The sequence below is a fragment of the Aquila chrysaetos genome, chromosome 2 (assembly GCF_900496995.4).
Source record: "Aquila chrysaetos chrysaetos chromosome 2, bAquChr1.4, whole genome shotgun sequence".
NCBI lineage: Eukaryota > Metazoa > Chordata > Aves > Accipitriformes > Accipitridae > Aquila > Aquila chrysaetos.
The window spans coordinates 75635848-75651075 of NC_044005.1; the positions used below are offsets into that span (position 1 = coordinate 75635848).

At 36.6% G+C, this 15228-nt stretch overlaps 2 protein-coding genes across 5 annotated transcripts in view; one reads left to right on the forward strand and one right to left on the reverse strand.

Annotated features, from left to right (window-relative positions):
* The window catches only part of IMPG1 (interphotoreceptor matrix proteoglycan 1), a 66661-nt gene extending 58059 nt beyond the window's left edge, over positions 1–8602 (forward strand). Inside the window, exons 15-17 of one of the 2 annotated variants that reach the window (XM_030006032.1) lie at positions 2018–2228; positions 4030–4206; positions 4305–4785. In XM_030006032.1, coding sequence (XP_029861892.1) covers positions 2018–2228; positions 4030–4206; positions 4305–4686 — 770 coding nt within the window. In that variant the 3' untranslated portion in view covers positions 4687–4785. Of the gene's footprint in view, positions 1–2017; positions 2229–4029; positions 4207–4304; positions 4786–4817; positions 4904–8486 lie in introns of those variants that run through there. The other variant, XM_030006041.1, reaches the window with a different exon arrangement.
* A 2720-nt stretch (positions 8603–11322) lies between these two features.
* MYO6 (myosin VI) overlaps positions 11323–15228 on the reverse strand; it is a 105794-nt gene continuing 101888 nt past the window's right edge. For all 3 annotated transcript variants that reach the window (XM_030005953.2, XM_030005959.2, XM_030005966.2), the window contains one exon: positions 11323–14456. In XM_030005953.2, the coding sequence (XP_029861813.1) occupies positions 14257–14456 (200 nt within the window). In that variant the 3' untranslated portion in view covers positions 11323–14256. The remainder of the gene's footprint in view (positions 14457–15228) is intronic.

Here is a 15228-nt window from a genome sequence, read left to right on the forward strand (position 1 = left end):
AAATGCTCCTGCCAAGCTCTACTTGTCAAATAGAAACGTGCTGAGACCTTTCAGCTTCAGCCTGTGTCTCTGTACTAGCAGTATCAACTTTTATTTCCACTCCTATAATGGCAAACTGTAACCATCAAAACTGGGGAGAGACTTCCAGGAGACATGCAGTTAATGCAGCTGTTACTGTTTTAATCTAGTACTCAATCATACAAACTCTTTTATTAACGATTTTTCCTTTAGAAGTGTTCTGGTTTTGCTTGGTGTGCAATTCTGTGTGGGGTAATAAAGAGTCTGTAAGAATTAATATCCCCTTTTGATTTGCCAGCTGGTTTTGTTTCATTAGAGACGAAACTTTGTAATTCCAATCAGTAGTATCAATGACCAGAGCAAAGTACTCGGAACTTTTTTTTACTTGGCGTTTTTTGGGGGTGGGTTTTTTTTTTCTTTTGTTCTATTTTTTAAAAAAAGCAAGGGTTTGCCTGGCAATAAAGTTACTTTGTAATTCATTGCATTACTTTGATGCCCAGTTGTTAAGAGTTTATGCATACATACATTTACAGTCCAGGAGCAAAGCAGATCCCAAATCAACATCCCATATGGCAAAGGGAAACTAAGCATGCTAAAACTCACTAGTCTAAAATAAGAAAAATAAATAAAAAATAAAATTAAAAAAAAAAAAAAGGAACTAGCCATAGAACTATAGAGGGGTTAAAAGTGAACAGCTCTGCTGGATTAATTTTTACCAGTTAAGCATATCCTAGTGTGTGTCTGATATTTCCAGTACTACTATAAAGACTGTGATGCTCATTTTTCATTGAAATTAGTATTACTGAGCATCTAGTATGGAGCATGAAGCAGCTCTGGAAGAAAATTCTCAGCCCAGTTAGTACCTACAGGTACTAGCTGCAATATCCCATATGAATCTGCTTTTTAAACTACAGATTTTTCTTCTAAAGAAATTTTAAGCCCACATAACTAAAAAAGGCCACATAGCCCCGCTCATAGCTGTGTATCTGCTTGCATTTCCTTCTCTGTGCTCTCTTTTCTTGTTTTTGTAATTTTTTTTTTTTAAACCTTTCTGGATTCACACACCTTATTGAAACTGTTTGCTGGCAATAACAGACCTTGTATCCCCTGGTCTGCTTCTCATCTTTTGCCTCCTAAGGGCTTTACTCCGTAGTACACAGTAAACTGCCTCCATGAGACAAGACTGGGGGACGCAGCCCTCCTCCTCACCACCCCATCAGCACAAGCTGGGTGGAGCACTGGGTTAAAATGCCTCCTTCTGGGTCTTCTTTTCATTTCTAGTAAGCAGAGAACAGGAAAGGAGAAGTAGACTTGTGTGACTGCTGATGTTAGGACTTCAAGCTGTCTCTGATTCTGGCCTTCCTATGAACATCAGCAGGCTCATCTTCCCTTAATATCACAGAGGCATCCCTTCACAGTATTTAAAAAACAAAACAAAAAACCCAGCAAGTTTTCCCAATGCTAACATATCACTTTAAAAAAAAAAAAAAAAAAAAAAAAAAAGCCCCGCAAGCACATATTTTGTCTAGACCGTGCCAATATTTCTAGGTTGCAGCCCTCATAGTACTGTGCAATATTCAATAACCTAATTCCCTCCCCTTGTCATGTCCCAAATTATGTGTTTAAGATCATTACGGCCAGAACTATTTCTTACACATACGCAAGGCTGTAGCATAGCATCCACGAGTATAAAACTAGCAATTACAGTAAAAAAAGGATAAAAATATACAAATGTGAAAATCCTTGTCAGTGACACGAAAATAAAATCACAGCCAAATAGTGATGGGGTAAACAAATGCAGAAGTAAATAGAAGCTTGCGTGCTTGCTGTGTCATCTACAGAAAGAAGGATGCGTGTCCTTTTACGCTAGACTACATCCTCCTATTAACATGCACAAGTAGCTGGCCAGTAAATGTGAATTGTTTTCTCTAGCTGCCACAAAGCCTGCCAAGTTACTTTGGGGTAACGCATCAATTAATGATTTACCCATCCTTTACAGCTGATCAGGCAGACCCATGCAAATTCATGGCATGTGACGAGTTTTCCGAATGCGTAATGAACGAGTGGACAAAGGAGGCTGACTGCCTTTGTAAACCTGGTTACGCAAGCCAAGACGGATTACCCTGTCGGAGCCTGTGTGAGCTGGAACCGCATCTTTGCGTCAACGGTGGGAAATGCGAGTTAGTTCCAGGAAGAGGAGCTGTCTGCAGGTAAATAAATGGTGCTTAACATGAATTCTGGTAACAGACCCCTGGTATGTCTATTGCATGAACAAGCAGGGCTGAGTATATACTTTTCAACAGCATAGACTGCTAATAAGCCACGACCTCAATATTCAGATGCTCTAAGCTACATTGCAATAATACCCTTCTTCCGTATAAATAGTCTCACTATGGATAAATCCATTTCTGCCTGTTAGTACACACAGAACATCATGATCTAGGTATTTTTTAGGGATGCTTTAGAAATTTATTAGAAATTCAGCATCACTGGGAGAGATGAGACATACAAAACAATGCATTCTTTTCAGATTTCCAAATACATCGTGGAAAAATGAAACAACATATTCATGGTTTTGCTATTGATTACATAGTAGTATTTCAAGAAATTCCATTTTTCTAAGATGTATTAAAAAGGAAATCCATATTCTTATAAACACACCTATGAGCACTATTCTGATTCCAGACCACCCAATAAAGCACATGAAGGCTGCTTTCCGGGCTTTCTGGGAAAGACTTGAAGATTAGCAGCTCCTCCTACCTGCAAACACATTCCATAAGGATTTTTACATGAAATGATGTTAAGCCAATATTGAGAACTACCACAGTACTTGAACATCTTAATTCTCTTTTAAAAGCATCAAGTTTCTTCCCACTGTAAGCCTAGACTATCCAGAGCATTACGTGAAACTGCATACTAGACTGGCACACAGTAGTTCACCAGCCACGTGTATAAGCAAGAGACAAGTTACAATTCTTGCACTTGTTTATTCTCTCTTAATATTGACTTTACTAGGTTAATGATACATCTTTTAGCATACTTAGCATTAATGTCAAAAAGATAAGACTGAGCAAATTATTCATATGATAATTTCAGTCTAACAACATAACTGACATAATTCATTTTCTGCAGTGGGCGTCACAGAAACAATAATAGAAGATTATGTTGAATTCACTGCAGTTACTGCTGAATTCCTGATTTGCAGAGTCACAGTAGTGCAGCTGCAGTATTTTGTACTAGAAATCAGCCTGTGAGCTAACGAGGTCCTCTTCAAAACTTTACCGAAGTAGCAAAGGGTATATAGCCTACTCCTCCAAGACCAACGCACTAAGGAAAATAACACCTTTCCATTTCAGAAAAGCCCCCATTTGATGTACAGTAATAACCAAATCATCATTTGGAATGATAAAAGTATTAATAAACGAAACTTTTTCTGAATTCTAGCAAGTTCAAACAAACTTATGACCAGTCTTATACTGACAGTTTGTGCAAACTTGTACAGTCTGCAGAGAGATAATTATGGCCTATTATTTGCTTTAGTCAGGCACTTGGTTTGCTTGTGAATTTACTTGGAACCATGCTAGTTTATCCACTAACTAGAACCCCTGTGTTCTCATATAAAATATGGCAATCTTCTCCCTTGCTTTAAAGGGAGCTATTCATAGTAAAACTCTTATTTCAGACTTTGCTACTCAGATACAAATGTTATTTCAACTTCACCTGTAGGGCTAGAAATTTGTCAGAGATGTTCCAAATGCATTAATTTCCTTAAAATTTATAGGTTGGCAAAAAATATATCAGTGTCTTTTTATTTAACACTCTCATGAATCTAAGAATATTATCTTTCCTCTATTATCAATCACATTATTTCATACAGACACCTAACAATTAATTGTACTGGGAATACTGTGCTTGTATTTAAATGCAGATTTTCCTTTGTTTTCATTTGAGGTACTCCATATTTTCTGCCTTCAAGTTCTGTACATTTTTCTCTTCCTCTCCCTATTTTAGATGCCCTGTACGTAGACACGAGCTTTACCATGGACAGCGCTGTGCAAAATTTGCTCCAGAACCCATACAACCCTTCATTTTTAAACCTCTTATTCTTGGCTTACTAAGCCTTGTTTTTCTTCTCATCATTTTAATTATTAAGTTAAGAAGAAAAAGCAAAAGAAACTCTGATTTGCAGTAAGCTGCTCATGATCTTTTTCTTCACATTTCAAAATATTCCTTTTTTAATTTTGCAATTTAAAATCTTACCTAAACAAAAATATTCTGCATTGTAGAAGTCCTACTCTCAACAGCTGCAATTCAGAAAATGCTGTAAGGATTAATCCTGCTTTTGAACATGATGAACCCATAACTAGCTTTTGTCATACGGCTTGTAGCGTAAGTGCTTGTGTCAGTTCCTCAAGGATCATTGATCACGAAGCATTACATGAATTTGAAAACACAATTCAGCATGGAGGTAAAATGCATGGAAATCCTTTTCTTACCCCTCAACAAACAGTCCCACCTCAAATAGGAGGTCCATCTTCATGTATTAACTCTACAACTAAATCAAATTTGACTCTCATCTCTTGCTGTGCAATTTCAGAACTAAAAATACTAATTCATTTATTTACGTTCCACATTTACTGCTGTGTAGGTTTCATAACAGGACTGTAGAACCGCTTTTCTTACAGCTCTCTTGCATGGCTTTGGTGGTCCATCCCATATGAGTGCTTCTTGTGATTTACTGAAATAATTAATCCAGTCTTTTGATTTCTTTTTCTTTTTTTTTTTTTAAACTGTTGTAGGTCACCAGACGAGTTTACAAAGCCAGGACTGACAAGTTAAGTCTCTGAAATTCTTCATTTCCAGCATTCAGCCAGACAAAACCAAGGTTTGTGACTATTTTCAAGAGCTTTAAAAATCTGTTGAGTTTCCTGTCTGTCAATGTTACCAGGAAGCCTTTTTGTACTAATACCATACAAAGAGAAGCTCGGGGTTTTCAGATCCTTGATATGACAACAATCCCTTCTTAAGTGCTTTTATACAACAAAATTCCATTCTGTATACCCATCTGCTAATGTGGCAGTCACTGAAACAAATTAAGGAAGAAAGAATATCTAAAACGACAAAGCCACACAGAACACAAACCAAAGGGCAGGTTTTAACTAGCAGTAACAGATCATTTAAAAATAATGTGTGCCTGTTTAAGCTACACAGAGTTTGAACAAGTAGGAATTGTAACTTGAACAGAATACTGCTCGTATCTCGAACACTATTTCAAGTTTTGCAACTCAAAACCTCTTGTATCTTTGGGGGGGAAAAAAAACAAGACAGAAAGGAGAAAAGCCAAGTCACAAAATTCTCTAAAATCGCCAGACTGTCTCTTACTTCTGATGTATCTGAGGATGCTCTCTTGAAAGGTAGACAAAAAGCTTTTACTTTCCCATTTTCATTTTTCTGAATCACAGCCCAATTAGGAAGAGAAAGGTTTTACTATAGCCCTTAGTACCCGTTATTATTGACGGGAGTATCAGTACAGGATTGCCTGGCACTGGCTATATACTACGGGAGACAAGATACCGGGCTACGTCAATCTTTGGCTTGAGCCAGTACACTGTCATGTAAATAAAGGAACAATTAATGACACCATATAGAAAGATTACTTTTCACTGATCTTCATCACACCCAGGTCTGGTCTCTTCAGTACTCCAGGTCACAGTTACAGACAGCTGACAATGCGGGGACTGGCAGGCAGTGAGTGACAGAGACCGACAAGTCAGCAGGGAGCAGCAGTTCGGAAAAGCTCAAGAATGAATTGGCTTCGCTGCTGATAAAAACAAGAGCACAGACGTTTGCAATTAGTATTTTACATCCACCTTAAAAGAAATGTGTCTGTGGGTAATTGCAGACCAATAAACTTCCATACCAGCTGAACTACTTAAAATTACTACTTACAACAGCATTAAATATTTTATGAAAGGAATAAAATGGCACATCTGTGGGAGAAAACCAAGCCTCTGTCATCTAGACTCTATTTGAGTTGTCAAAAGTATATTGACAAAGCTCTTCTCAAGATCTAGTTAAGGAATTTAATTTAGTGAGAAGTGAGGCAACCACAAAATAGAAATGGGTTTAAAAAAAATTTAGGTGGTTTTGGCCATTTTTCACCATTACTTAAGTTCTAAATGAGTGTTCACATTCAGAGCCTTTATGTTGAACAAGTTTTTAATGATTTGAAAAAAGTCAGTGGAGGAAGAAAAATGTAAACACAAACAGCTTTTGTTAGCTGAAACTAAGAGCACCACTTCCATATCACAATGTAGAAAACTCCTTTGGGGCTAGATTTTTAAAACAGAATATGGCACTTGAACTGAATTTGCAGGAGGAGGTGGATATCTAGAACTCTTAGGCCAAACTGAAAATTACAGTCTTTCAATTCTGTTTTGCAATGTGTAATGACAGCATTGACAGCTTTTTAGGACATTCTATCTACACTAAGTACAGCTCTGTATTTATAAAGGCGTGTACGAAAATAAGCATAGAATTCCAGCAGAAGCTAAAATAACCTTCAATTCCTTCCTAAGCATGAAAAATGTCTCCAGTTTAGTTATAGGGTCACTACATGGAAAATTATTGCAAAACTTAGTTAACAGAAGGGGGTTTGTTTGGTTGGGTTTTTGCCCAATTAGTCATCCAGGAACTAACAAACATGTTTCACGTCCAGGTGAAGAACTTTCTCTTCCTTCTCTCTGAGCTCAGTAGAAAACCAAAGTTCTTGCAAGCAGCTGAAAGCCACAGATACCTCTCTACATGGTTAGGTCTCTGGGAACTTGGTGTGCCTTGCTCCACAAATCGTACAATATGAGGAATAAAATGACTGAGAGAGTCATCTTTTTTGGGCCAAAGCAGAATGTGACAATGAGCTAGAATTTACATGTTCGAGTGGATCACAACAAGTCCACATCCAGTTGGCCTACTATGGCCGAGAGTCAAACATGCCAAAGTTCTCCAAAAATGATCCTGCCGAGCTGACTCTCTGCTGCCCACCTCACCTACGCATGTGCTCTCTGCCCCTTTCAGATGAGAGCCAAAGACACCACCTCACTCAAAATGCAACTTTTCTCTTGTAGTATCTGCTGTCCCTGTTAGTGACTGCGCTGGACGCTCTCTGCTCGGTGAAAAAGGTGCTGAAAAACACAGCACATTGCTTTTCAGCTGTAAGGGTCTTATGTCAGGCTGTCCGTAAAGTCTATTATTTTTCAGTTGATCTAATGGATGCTATTCTATAAACACCATTTATTTGTGCTTGTACATGGGATGGGTGAGTAAGCTGCTTTTTCAAGACATTACCTGGCAAAATTCAGTGACGGATCTAACCCCCGAAAAGAAAAAGGATCTCATCTAGCCTTCACAAACTTTTCTAAGCTTGCAAAAGAACTGTGCTGCAACAAATACCACAGAAAATCAGTTTTAACAAACTTAGGTAAAACCTAAGAGGATCCAGAAACCTTTGACACAAAATAGCCCAGAAGCATTGGGAAAAAAGCACTGGATAAGAGGATGGTAGAATAATTTGTTTCACAATGCTGAATCTAATCTGCATGGACAAAGACCGCTTCATTTGATGCAATTCAGACAAAGCCTGAAAGTCATTATAGATTCTCCCTAAGAAATATATAAAATACATCACTGTTTGCTCATCAAAACCAGTAACTGACGCATAGCAAGATCCTCTGAAAAGCTGACTCAGCCGTCAAGAAAGATGACTGAAATTAAATTTGAGGTGAAAACAAAGACTGCCATTTGTTTCATCCTCATGTCAGTTGCTTGGATCATCAAGCAAACAGTATTTTGGATTAAAACACTACAACAACAATACAAGTTAGCCTGTTAGATCTCCCCCAACAACATCAGAGATTTAGTGTTTCATTACCAGAATCGCAGGGGAAAGACAACCTAAAATACCATACAGAGATGGAAGCGCTGTGCTCTTAGTTCAAGAATACCAGGGGTCAGGTTTTACAAATTTACAAGTTTGCAGGGCACAGTTGCCACTCTCACACTTAAAACAATGCGTAGAAGCTGAATGTCCCAAAGATTGTTTCATCCCAGGTCTGCTGTAACTGTGAATCTTGCAGGTACTTTAAATATGGCTTCTTTTGTACCACACCGCATTCTAATTATTTAGAGTCAAAAACATGTTCTTCAGATTATGGTGGTATCGGTGGTAGTTTGTTGTTTCATACAGAAGCACAGCATTGCTGTACCAGGGAGAAAAAATAATAACTTTTACTCTGAGCTCAATGACTTGGTATGTAAATAATAACTTCAGGATTATCTCAATTCTCCTTACAATGAACTGGAGATTATCTCAACAGATTTTAGTGAGACCTTGCCTATTAGCAGTAGATAAATAATACATTTTCAAAGTAAAAAAAAGCTTTTCGAATGTCTTATGAGAGTTTCTCTTACAGGTATTAGAAAAAGAAGGTCTGCATTATTCAAGACTGGACTTCAGGTTGACCATGCATATGAAAAAAATTCAAGGATTCCTCAAGATATAACTTTCAGCTCTAACATCAGTACACATCAAAAAAATTGTTTTATTAAACAACATGACCAAGTTGACCAACTATTTGACCATGTCTAAAATTTGCCTAGTAAGAAGTCACCAGTGTTAAGATGCATGCATTAAGCATCCAGGGCTTACACATCTTAACTGTATTTTCATTTAAGAGCCAAATGCTAGAAACAGATTTTCCTGAGAAGTTACTTTTTTCAATATTGTATGTCATAGCCATTTGGGTAAAAATGTCAAAGAAACTTTACTGCATTTCTATACCCTTTTATTAACCTTCCTCACATACACTAATGTAAGTGGCAAACATGGAAGTAAGAGCTGTCATTGACCAAAGGCCACGTTAAAAGCATTTAGGAACTTTTTCATTCTCCCCCTACCACGCTCACATTGCAAATCACACAGAAGTTGGGATCAATTTTTTTATGGTTTCTGTGAACATCAGATTCCTATTTTTCTGAAAATAAACACATTATATATACATACACACCTCACTGCTTAGTTTCTGGTGACAGTTAAACTGCCAGGTTATCCTAAGGCTTCCAACTTTTTGCTGAGGCACAATGCCTGCAGCTTCATCTTTTCCAAACACGAGGTTTATACTCACAAGCACCCTCCCAGTAGCAAGTAGATTAGAGTCGCATGTAAGCACGTACACTTTAAACTCAGCATACACACAAATAATTTTGAGAGGTTGCTATTAGTTTTTGTCGAAGAAATCTAAGCAGAAAATGGGTGGCCATTAAGTATTTTATAGGCTTAGTAATTTATGCTCTATGGATCCACAATCCTGATTCAAGTATGAGCATTATTTTTACCTTGAACACCTTTTTCTTGAGTGTTTCTGTATTTACATGCTGCACCAGTGTTTTGTAACGTTCAGGCACTGTTTGCTGCTCGGTGCATACCAGAACTAGTACTTACAGCTCAAACTGAGCTTCTACAAAGTTCATGACTATACTGGATGACAGGTCCTCATTCAGATGTGAAACTTTCAGGTATTCAGGAGAGTAGCTGATTTTAGTGACAATTCTTTTTACTTTGTACCACACAGTTACCACAGCAAAGACTGAACTTTAGTTTACCTTATAACGTACGCTCAAAAGAACTGTTTACGAATTCCAAACGATTAACTGCACAAACAGATTTGCCTGCAAAACCACCAAAACTGGTGACTGTGTACAAATGAAGGCAATGCACCAACAATACAAGGTTGAGTTTCTACCGCTGAAATAGTGTTTTTACTTAATTTATTTAACTAGAAAAAAAAATAAAAAGGAAACCTAAAATGTGGTTTTACACAGTAACACTTCAGAATAAAACTCTTACTTTAAAAATACTTCTTGCAGGGCACTGGAAGTCATCCCTGCCAACAAACGTTAGCTTTTCACTATCGCTCATGTAAGTTAAGAATGCATTAAGAATGCTGAAAGCATTCCATTTTTTTTCCATTACAAATGTATTTTTGTATGTGTTTAGTATATTTCAATTCATACTAGTCATCACTAGTCAGATTAAAGAATAAGTAATTTTAAAATGTGTATTTTAATAATGATTATTCATGATTGTATTTATCACTCTCAACTATTAATTACCAAATATATTTGCTGGATGTAAGCCTTTTGTATTTCAATAAAATATAATAAAACTATTACTTGAAAATTTCACAGGGAATTGAACTGTTATTTAATCTCACACTAAAACACATCACATTATCTTAAAACTGATGTAAAGCTACAGTTGGAGATGAAAGCCATAACGAAAGTGAAACAAAATTATATCTCCTAGATATCAAAGTCTGAATTACTTCAGTCTTCTTAAATTAAAAAAAATACCGCTCTGATTTGGCCCTTAAGACAGGAAAGTTTGAGAATACTTTAAAAAAAAACCAAAAAACCAACTACAAAAACCCAACAAACAAACACAAAAGCAACACATCTCCACCCCAAACAAAGCCTTTCCTGCAGCATACAAACTCGAAGCATCCTAAGCAGTTTCACTAGTCACCGATCGTCATGATCTAAAACGGAAAAGATGCAAACGGTACACAGCATAGCAAAAGATAAATTGGTTGGAAGTGATAGCAATAAAGGTTAAAAAAATAGTTAATAAAAGTAAAAAGATACTTATTTCAACAAATACTGAGAAATGGAGTGTGACACTTAAAGATAACGAAATCAGAATTTTTTAGTATCAGAATGTTATTTTAGAGGAACACTTACCTTAGAAAGTAAAGACAAAATCTTTACTAGAGTAGCTTTAAGCACCATAAACATCTGATAGAAAAGCAGCTGGCAGTTCCAGCACAGAAATCCTTTCATCCTTCTCGTAATTTAATTTACCCTTTCTTACTATGCTTTAAATCTTTAAAGACAAAATGGTAAGAGATACAACTGAGATTTCAACATGGAATGTATTTATTTTTTTTAATTTTCAGTACAGTATTAGGAGGTCATTTAAATACTTTAAATAAAGATTTTGGAGAAAAACCCAAAGGATTCAACTAGGTAAAGAAAAACGATCTTATCAGTGGATGAAAGACAAGTATTTAATGACCTTGTGATCTTCGAAGTAGCATTCTCTAGAAAATTCATATTCCTGGGTCACCTCATCAGGAATGTAGCCACGCAGGGTGATTCTCTTCTGCTCTTCTGTTTTCTGGAGTGTTTCATGCAGAAGATCTCAACTATAATGGACGGGTTCACTGAGAGGCAGGAAGAATTTTCTTTTAAAAATCAAACACACAGAACCAAGCCAACTTCTTTACTTCATCATTTTGCTTTAAAAACAAAATCAAATTTTTCTCTATAACCGTAGATCAGAAGGGCATTAGGTAATACTACAATCCTACAGATCAACCCCCCCTCCTCCCCTTATTTCCTCTCCAAATCAACCAGCAGTATAATTATCCGACACAGTAGATGGAACAAAGGAAACAATCGGTAAGCAGCTGAATATTGCCTGACATAAAAAAACCCCCACAAACTGAAACGAACTGAAAATTAATTTTGTCGCACAAAAAGATCAGTAGAACTAAAAGCAGATGCTGCTTTCGGTGCAGAGAAAAAAGGAAAAAGAAAAAAAAAAAAAAAAGGCTTGCTACTGTGCAAACTAGAATACCCTGATTTTTGGAATGCATCTTCTGCTTGCCTCAGGCATGCTGCTGGAGCAATGCAGAGAGGTGGGAACATCTCATCTGAGAACATCCAGCCACCAGTTCCTCTTCCACTATTTCAGAGTCAATTTTATTTTCCTGATAGCTCATACTTGTTAGTCATTTAGTTAACAAGAATTCCCATACACCCCATTCTGAAAAATAAATTTTCTTTCTGATGCCAGTCAAGGAAATCCTGGCATAATCAAAGGAACAGACTGGAAAAATTCAGTTAACAATTTTATTTATTTTAAGTTCCCCACAAGTATGTTTACACATACATATACTAAAATATTTAAGCATATATATGTGTATACACTTACATACACACTTAAGTATTGAGGTTCTTTGCTCACCATGTTCAGTCTCACAAGATCTGTTTTATATATAAATATATATATATATCAACTGAGACTGAATGAGTTAAATCAAGAAGCTAAATCCAGATAGTAATAAATAGAGGGTAGGGCATCTCACCCCTACCACTTCAGTCATTTTTCTTCCTTGTATCGCATGAATGATCATAGCTTCTTGCAGTGCTAAGTTTCTGGAGACTGGAAGTTCTGAAACTTTGGTTCCAAGTCAGTAACACATTAAACCAGTAATCTAAATTTCATAAGCAGCACCTTTAAACTCATGCAACACTGTACAGGTTTGTACACAACTTGCTAGCCAGCAGTCTGATGCGCTGCTCCGTTCACCTTCCAGCCAAGAATTACTGCTTCAGTGAAGAATTTGGGTAAAATGAAAACATTTTCTTGTCTGCAATCACACGACCAAAAAGTAGAGTGGGTACGCAGCGGAAGTTGAGATTCCCTGATGCAGCGGATTCATACAGAGTTAATGTATTACTCAAGTATCTCCACGTGTTACAGTAAGGAGTGCATCTGTAATAACAAGCAGACGGTGGCATGCAAGCACAAGCTAAGGTCAGCAAGGATATACGCATCAGGAGCTTTCTCTGTGCCACAGAACTGTACCTCTTGAAAGTTATTAATTAGGTATATTTATGCATTTAAAAACTAAAGTTTCCAAGAGGTTTCACACTGAGTAAACAGTGAGGAATTTATTTTATAGTGTAAGCAAGCTTCGTCAATTCATAAACCAAGACTTTTTAAATCAGGTTGAATGAGTAATTGAGTATCAAGCTACTTGTATTTCGAATGCCTATCAGAGAGATAATAAATAATCAAGTTTAATTTGTTGAAATAATGGCCAGCACGGAGAAACAATATTCACATAAGTGAACCAAATGCATCTTAAAACTGTATGAAATTAATAACTCCCACCCACAAAAACTCCCAAAACAAACTGCTTAATAAGGGAACTGTTACAAGCTATGAAACTTGACAGAGAAGATTAAAATAAAGCTCAGTGTCCAAATCCTATGATATTCTAGTATACTAAAAATTGTAGCTATTTCATCAGCACATAGATGCATTACGTTACTGGACCAAATTTTTATACAATCTAACAAAAGGTACAGACCTTGTGCATCTCGTTACAATTAAAATAAACAGGATGTCTGAGGCTCAGGCCTCAAAATTCAGTTAAGTTATACTGCCACCAAAAAGCTGAACATATTTCCCTTATGCTATCCTTAATCTTATATGCCTCCAGATACAAGTCTTGGATAATTTTGCATAATATATTGAAATTACACTACCTGGATAAACAAACTGTCCAAGAATTCCTAACGGAAATTTGGTATGAAAAATAAAAGTCTAAAGGAAACTTGTACTTTGAGAAAAGACAAAGAAACTAAGAGAGAAGTGGTATAAGCCCTAATGAGCAGTACATTCTTTGAGTACCTCTAATATTACACAATATTGACATATAAGAATGCGCTTCTCAGAATGTACAAAACCCATTTCTCTTCAACCAAGACAGAGAATGCATTAAATATGAATTTATGGGTCTCAAGTTTAGGAGGATTTCCCATCAGTTTCTGAAAAAGTCAGTAAATACAGACACTAACCAGTTTTCAAATCAGGACATAAAATGTCTCAGATTATATAAAAGTATACTCCAACTTCTCTGGAACAGAAGTCAAAGCTAAGGCCTCACAATTCCAGTTATTAGAAACAGCATATCCTCTTTACTAGGCCACCACTTGAAGCAACTATTCAGTGTTTTAAAGAGGGGATTTTATAACGAGGTGGTTGCAATGCAGTTCTTTGTAATATGTACCCAAGTACAGACAGATTGCTTAAAAGTGTTAGGAGTTATAACAGAAACTGTTAAAGAAAATGCAGCATATAAACAAAATGCAACAAACTACACTGACTGAAGTTTCTTCAAGGTCCTCATACCTAGTAAAGTTCACTACACAAATTAAACATCATAAAGTACAAATTAACAAACCACTTGATTAATAAAATCTGTTCACTTTATATTAAACATCTCTAATATGATTATAGAATGTTTACGTCCTCTGTTGCACAGAGGAACTCTTCCCTTTGTATCATGGGCAAGGGTTCTCATCTTGAACGCTACTGTGCAAAATGACCATTTATTTCAACAGGTTCTGCAGCATAGCCGTAGCATATGTAGGACGAGCTTGTCTGCTTTCAATTGCATTTTGAAGATACTGGATACCTCCACAGCGCTCCCAAATTTCTTCAAACTGTCTGGGCAAAATTTCAGCACCTCGCTTTCGAGTTAAGCCAGTCTCTTCAAGATTAAGCTCACACATATCCATATCATCCTTACCTGAAATGGTAAAGGGAAAAAGAAAAAACTTCATAAAGCTTTTACATTATTCAAAGGTGCCATTAACAAAGATTAATTCTTTGTTAATTAGATTTCCTCTCTCAAGCTCTGGTTTGTTAATAGACTTCAGAGTTTATGGGGAAATCAGTCCTCAGAGAGAAAGAGAGAAAGAGAGAGAGAAATTTATTCTTTTTTCCCCCGACACAGTGCAGAAAAGCAGTATCAGAATAAACTAGTATCAGATTCTGCAACTGACAAAATTGTGCTTAAAAAAACGAGCAAACAAACAAAGGAAAGAAGCCGAAAATATCAGCTTCTTGATATATTCTCCTGAAATCCACTACAAGATGACAACCACGTTTGTTTTACACATACTTTCAGTTTTACACAGTTTTAGAGTGAACTGCTGTTATTCAATTTGTTTAAATGGAGCAAAGTGACTAAGAACTCAAGACTTTTGATCAAGTAGCCAGTATTCTCACTCTGTCTGCCTCCCATGCTAAACAAACAGTGTTCCCCAAATGGGACTGACACAGGGAATCCAATGAAATGATGAATGTAGCTCACTTGCTGTATTTTAATCTTATTTTTAATAGGTGATCCATTGAATGTGGTATTTATGACAACAATGCGACTTTTAGCTATGGGCTTTGACACTGAACAGGCAACAGTTGGTATAAGGAATTCTATTAAAAATAATTAGCAGAAAACAAGGAATTTTTGCTCACTCTGAAGCTAAACAAATTGGTTATGGCCTTTTCCTCAGTCTCCA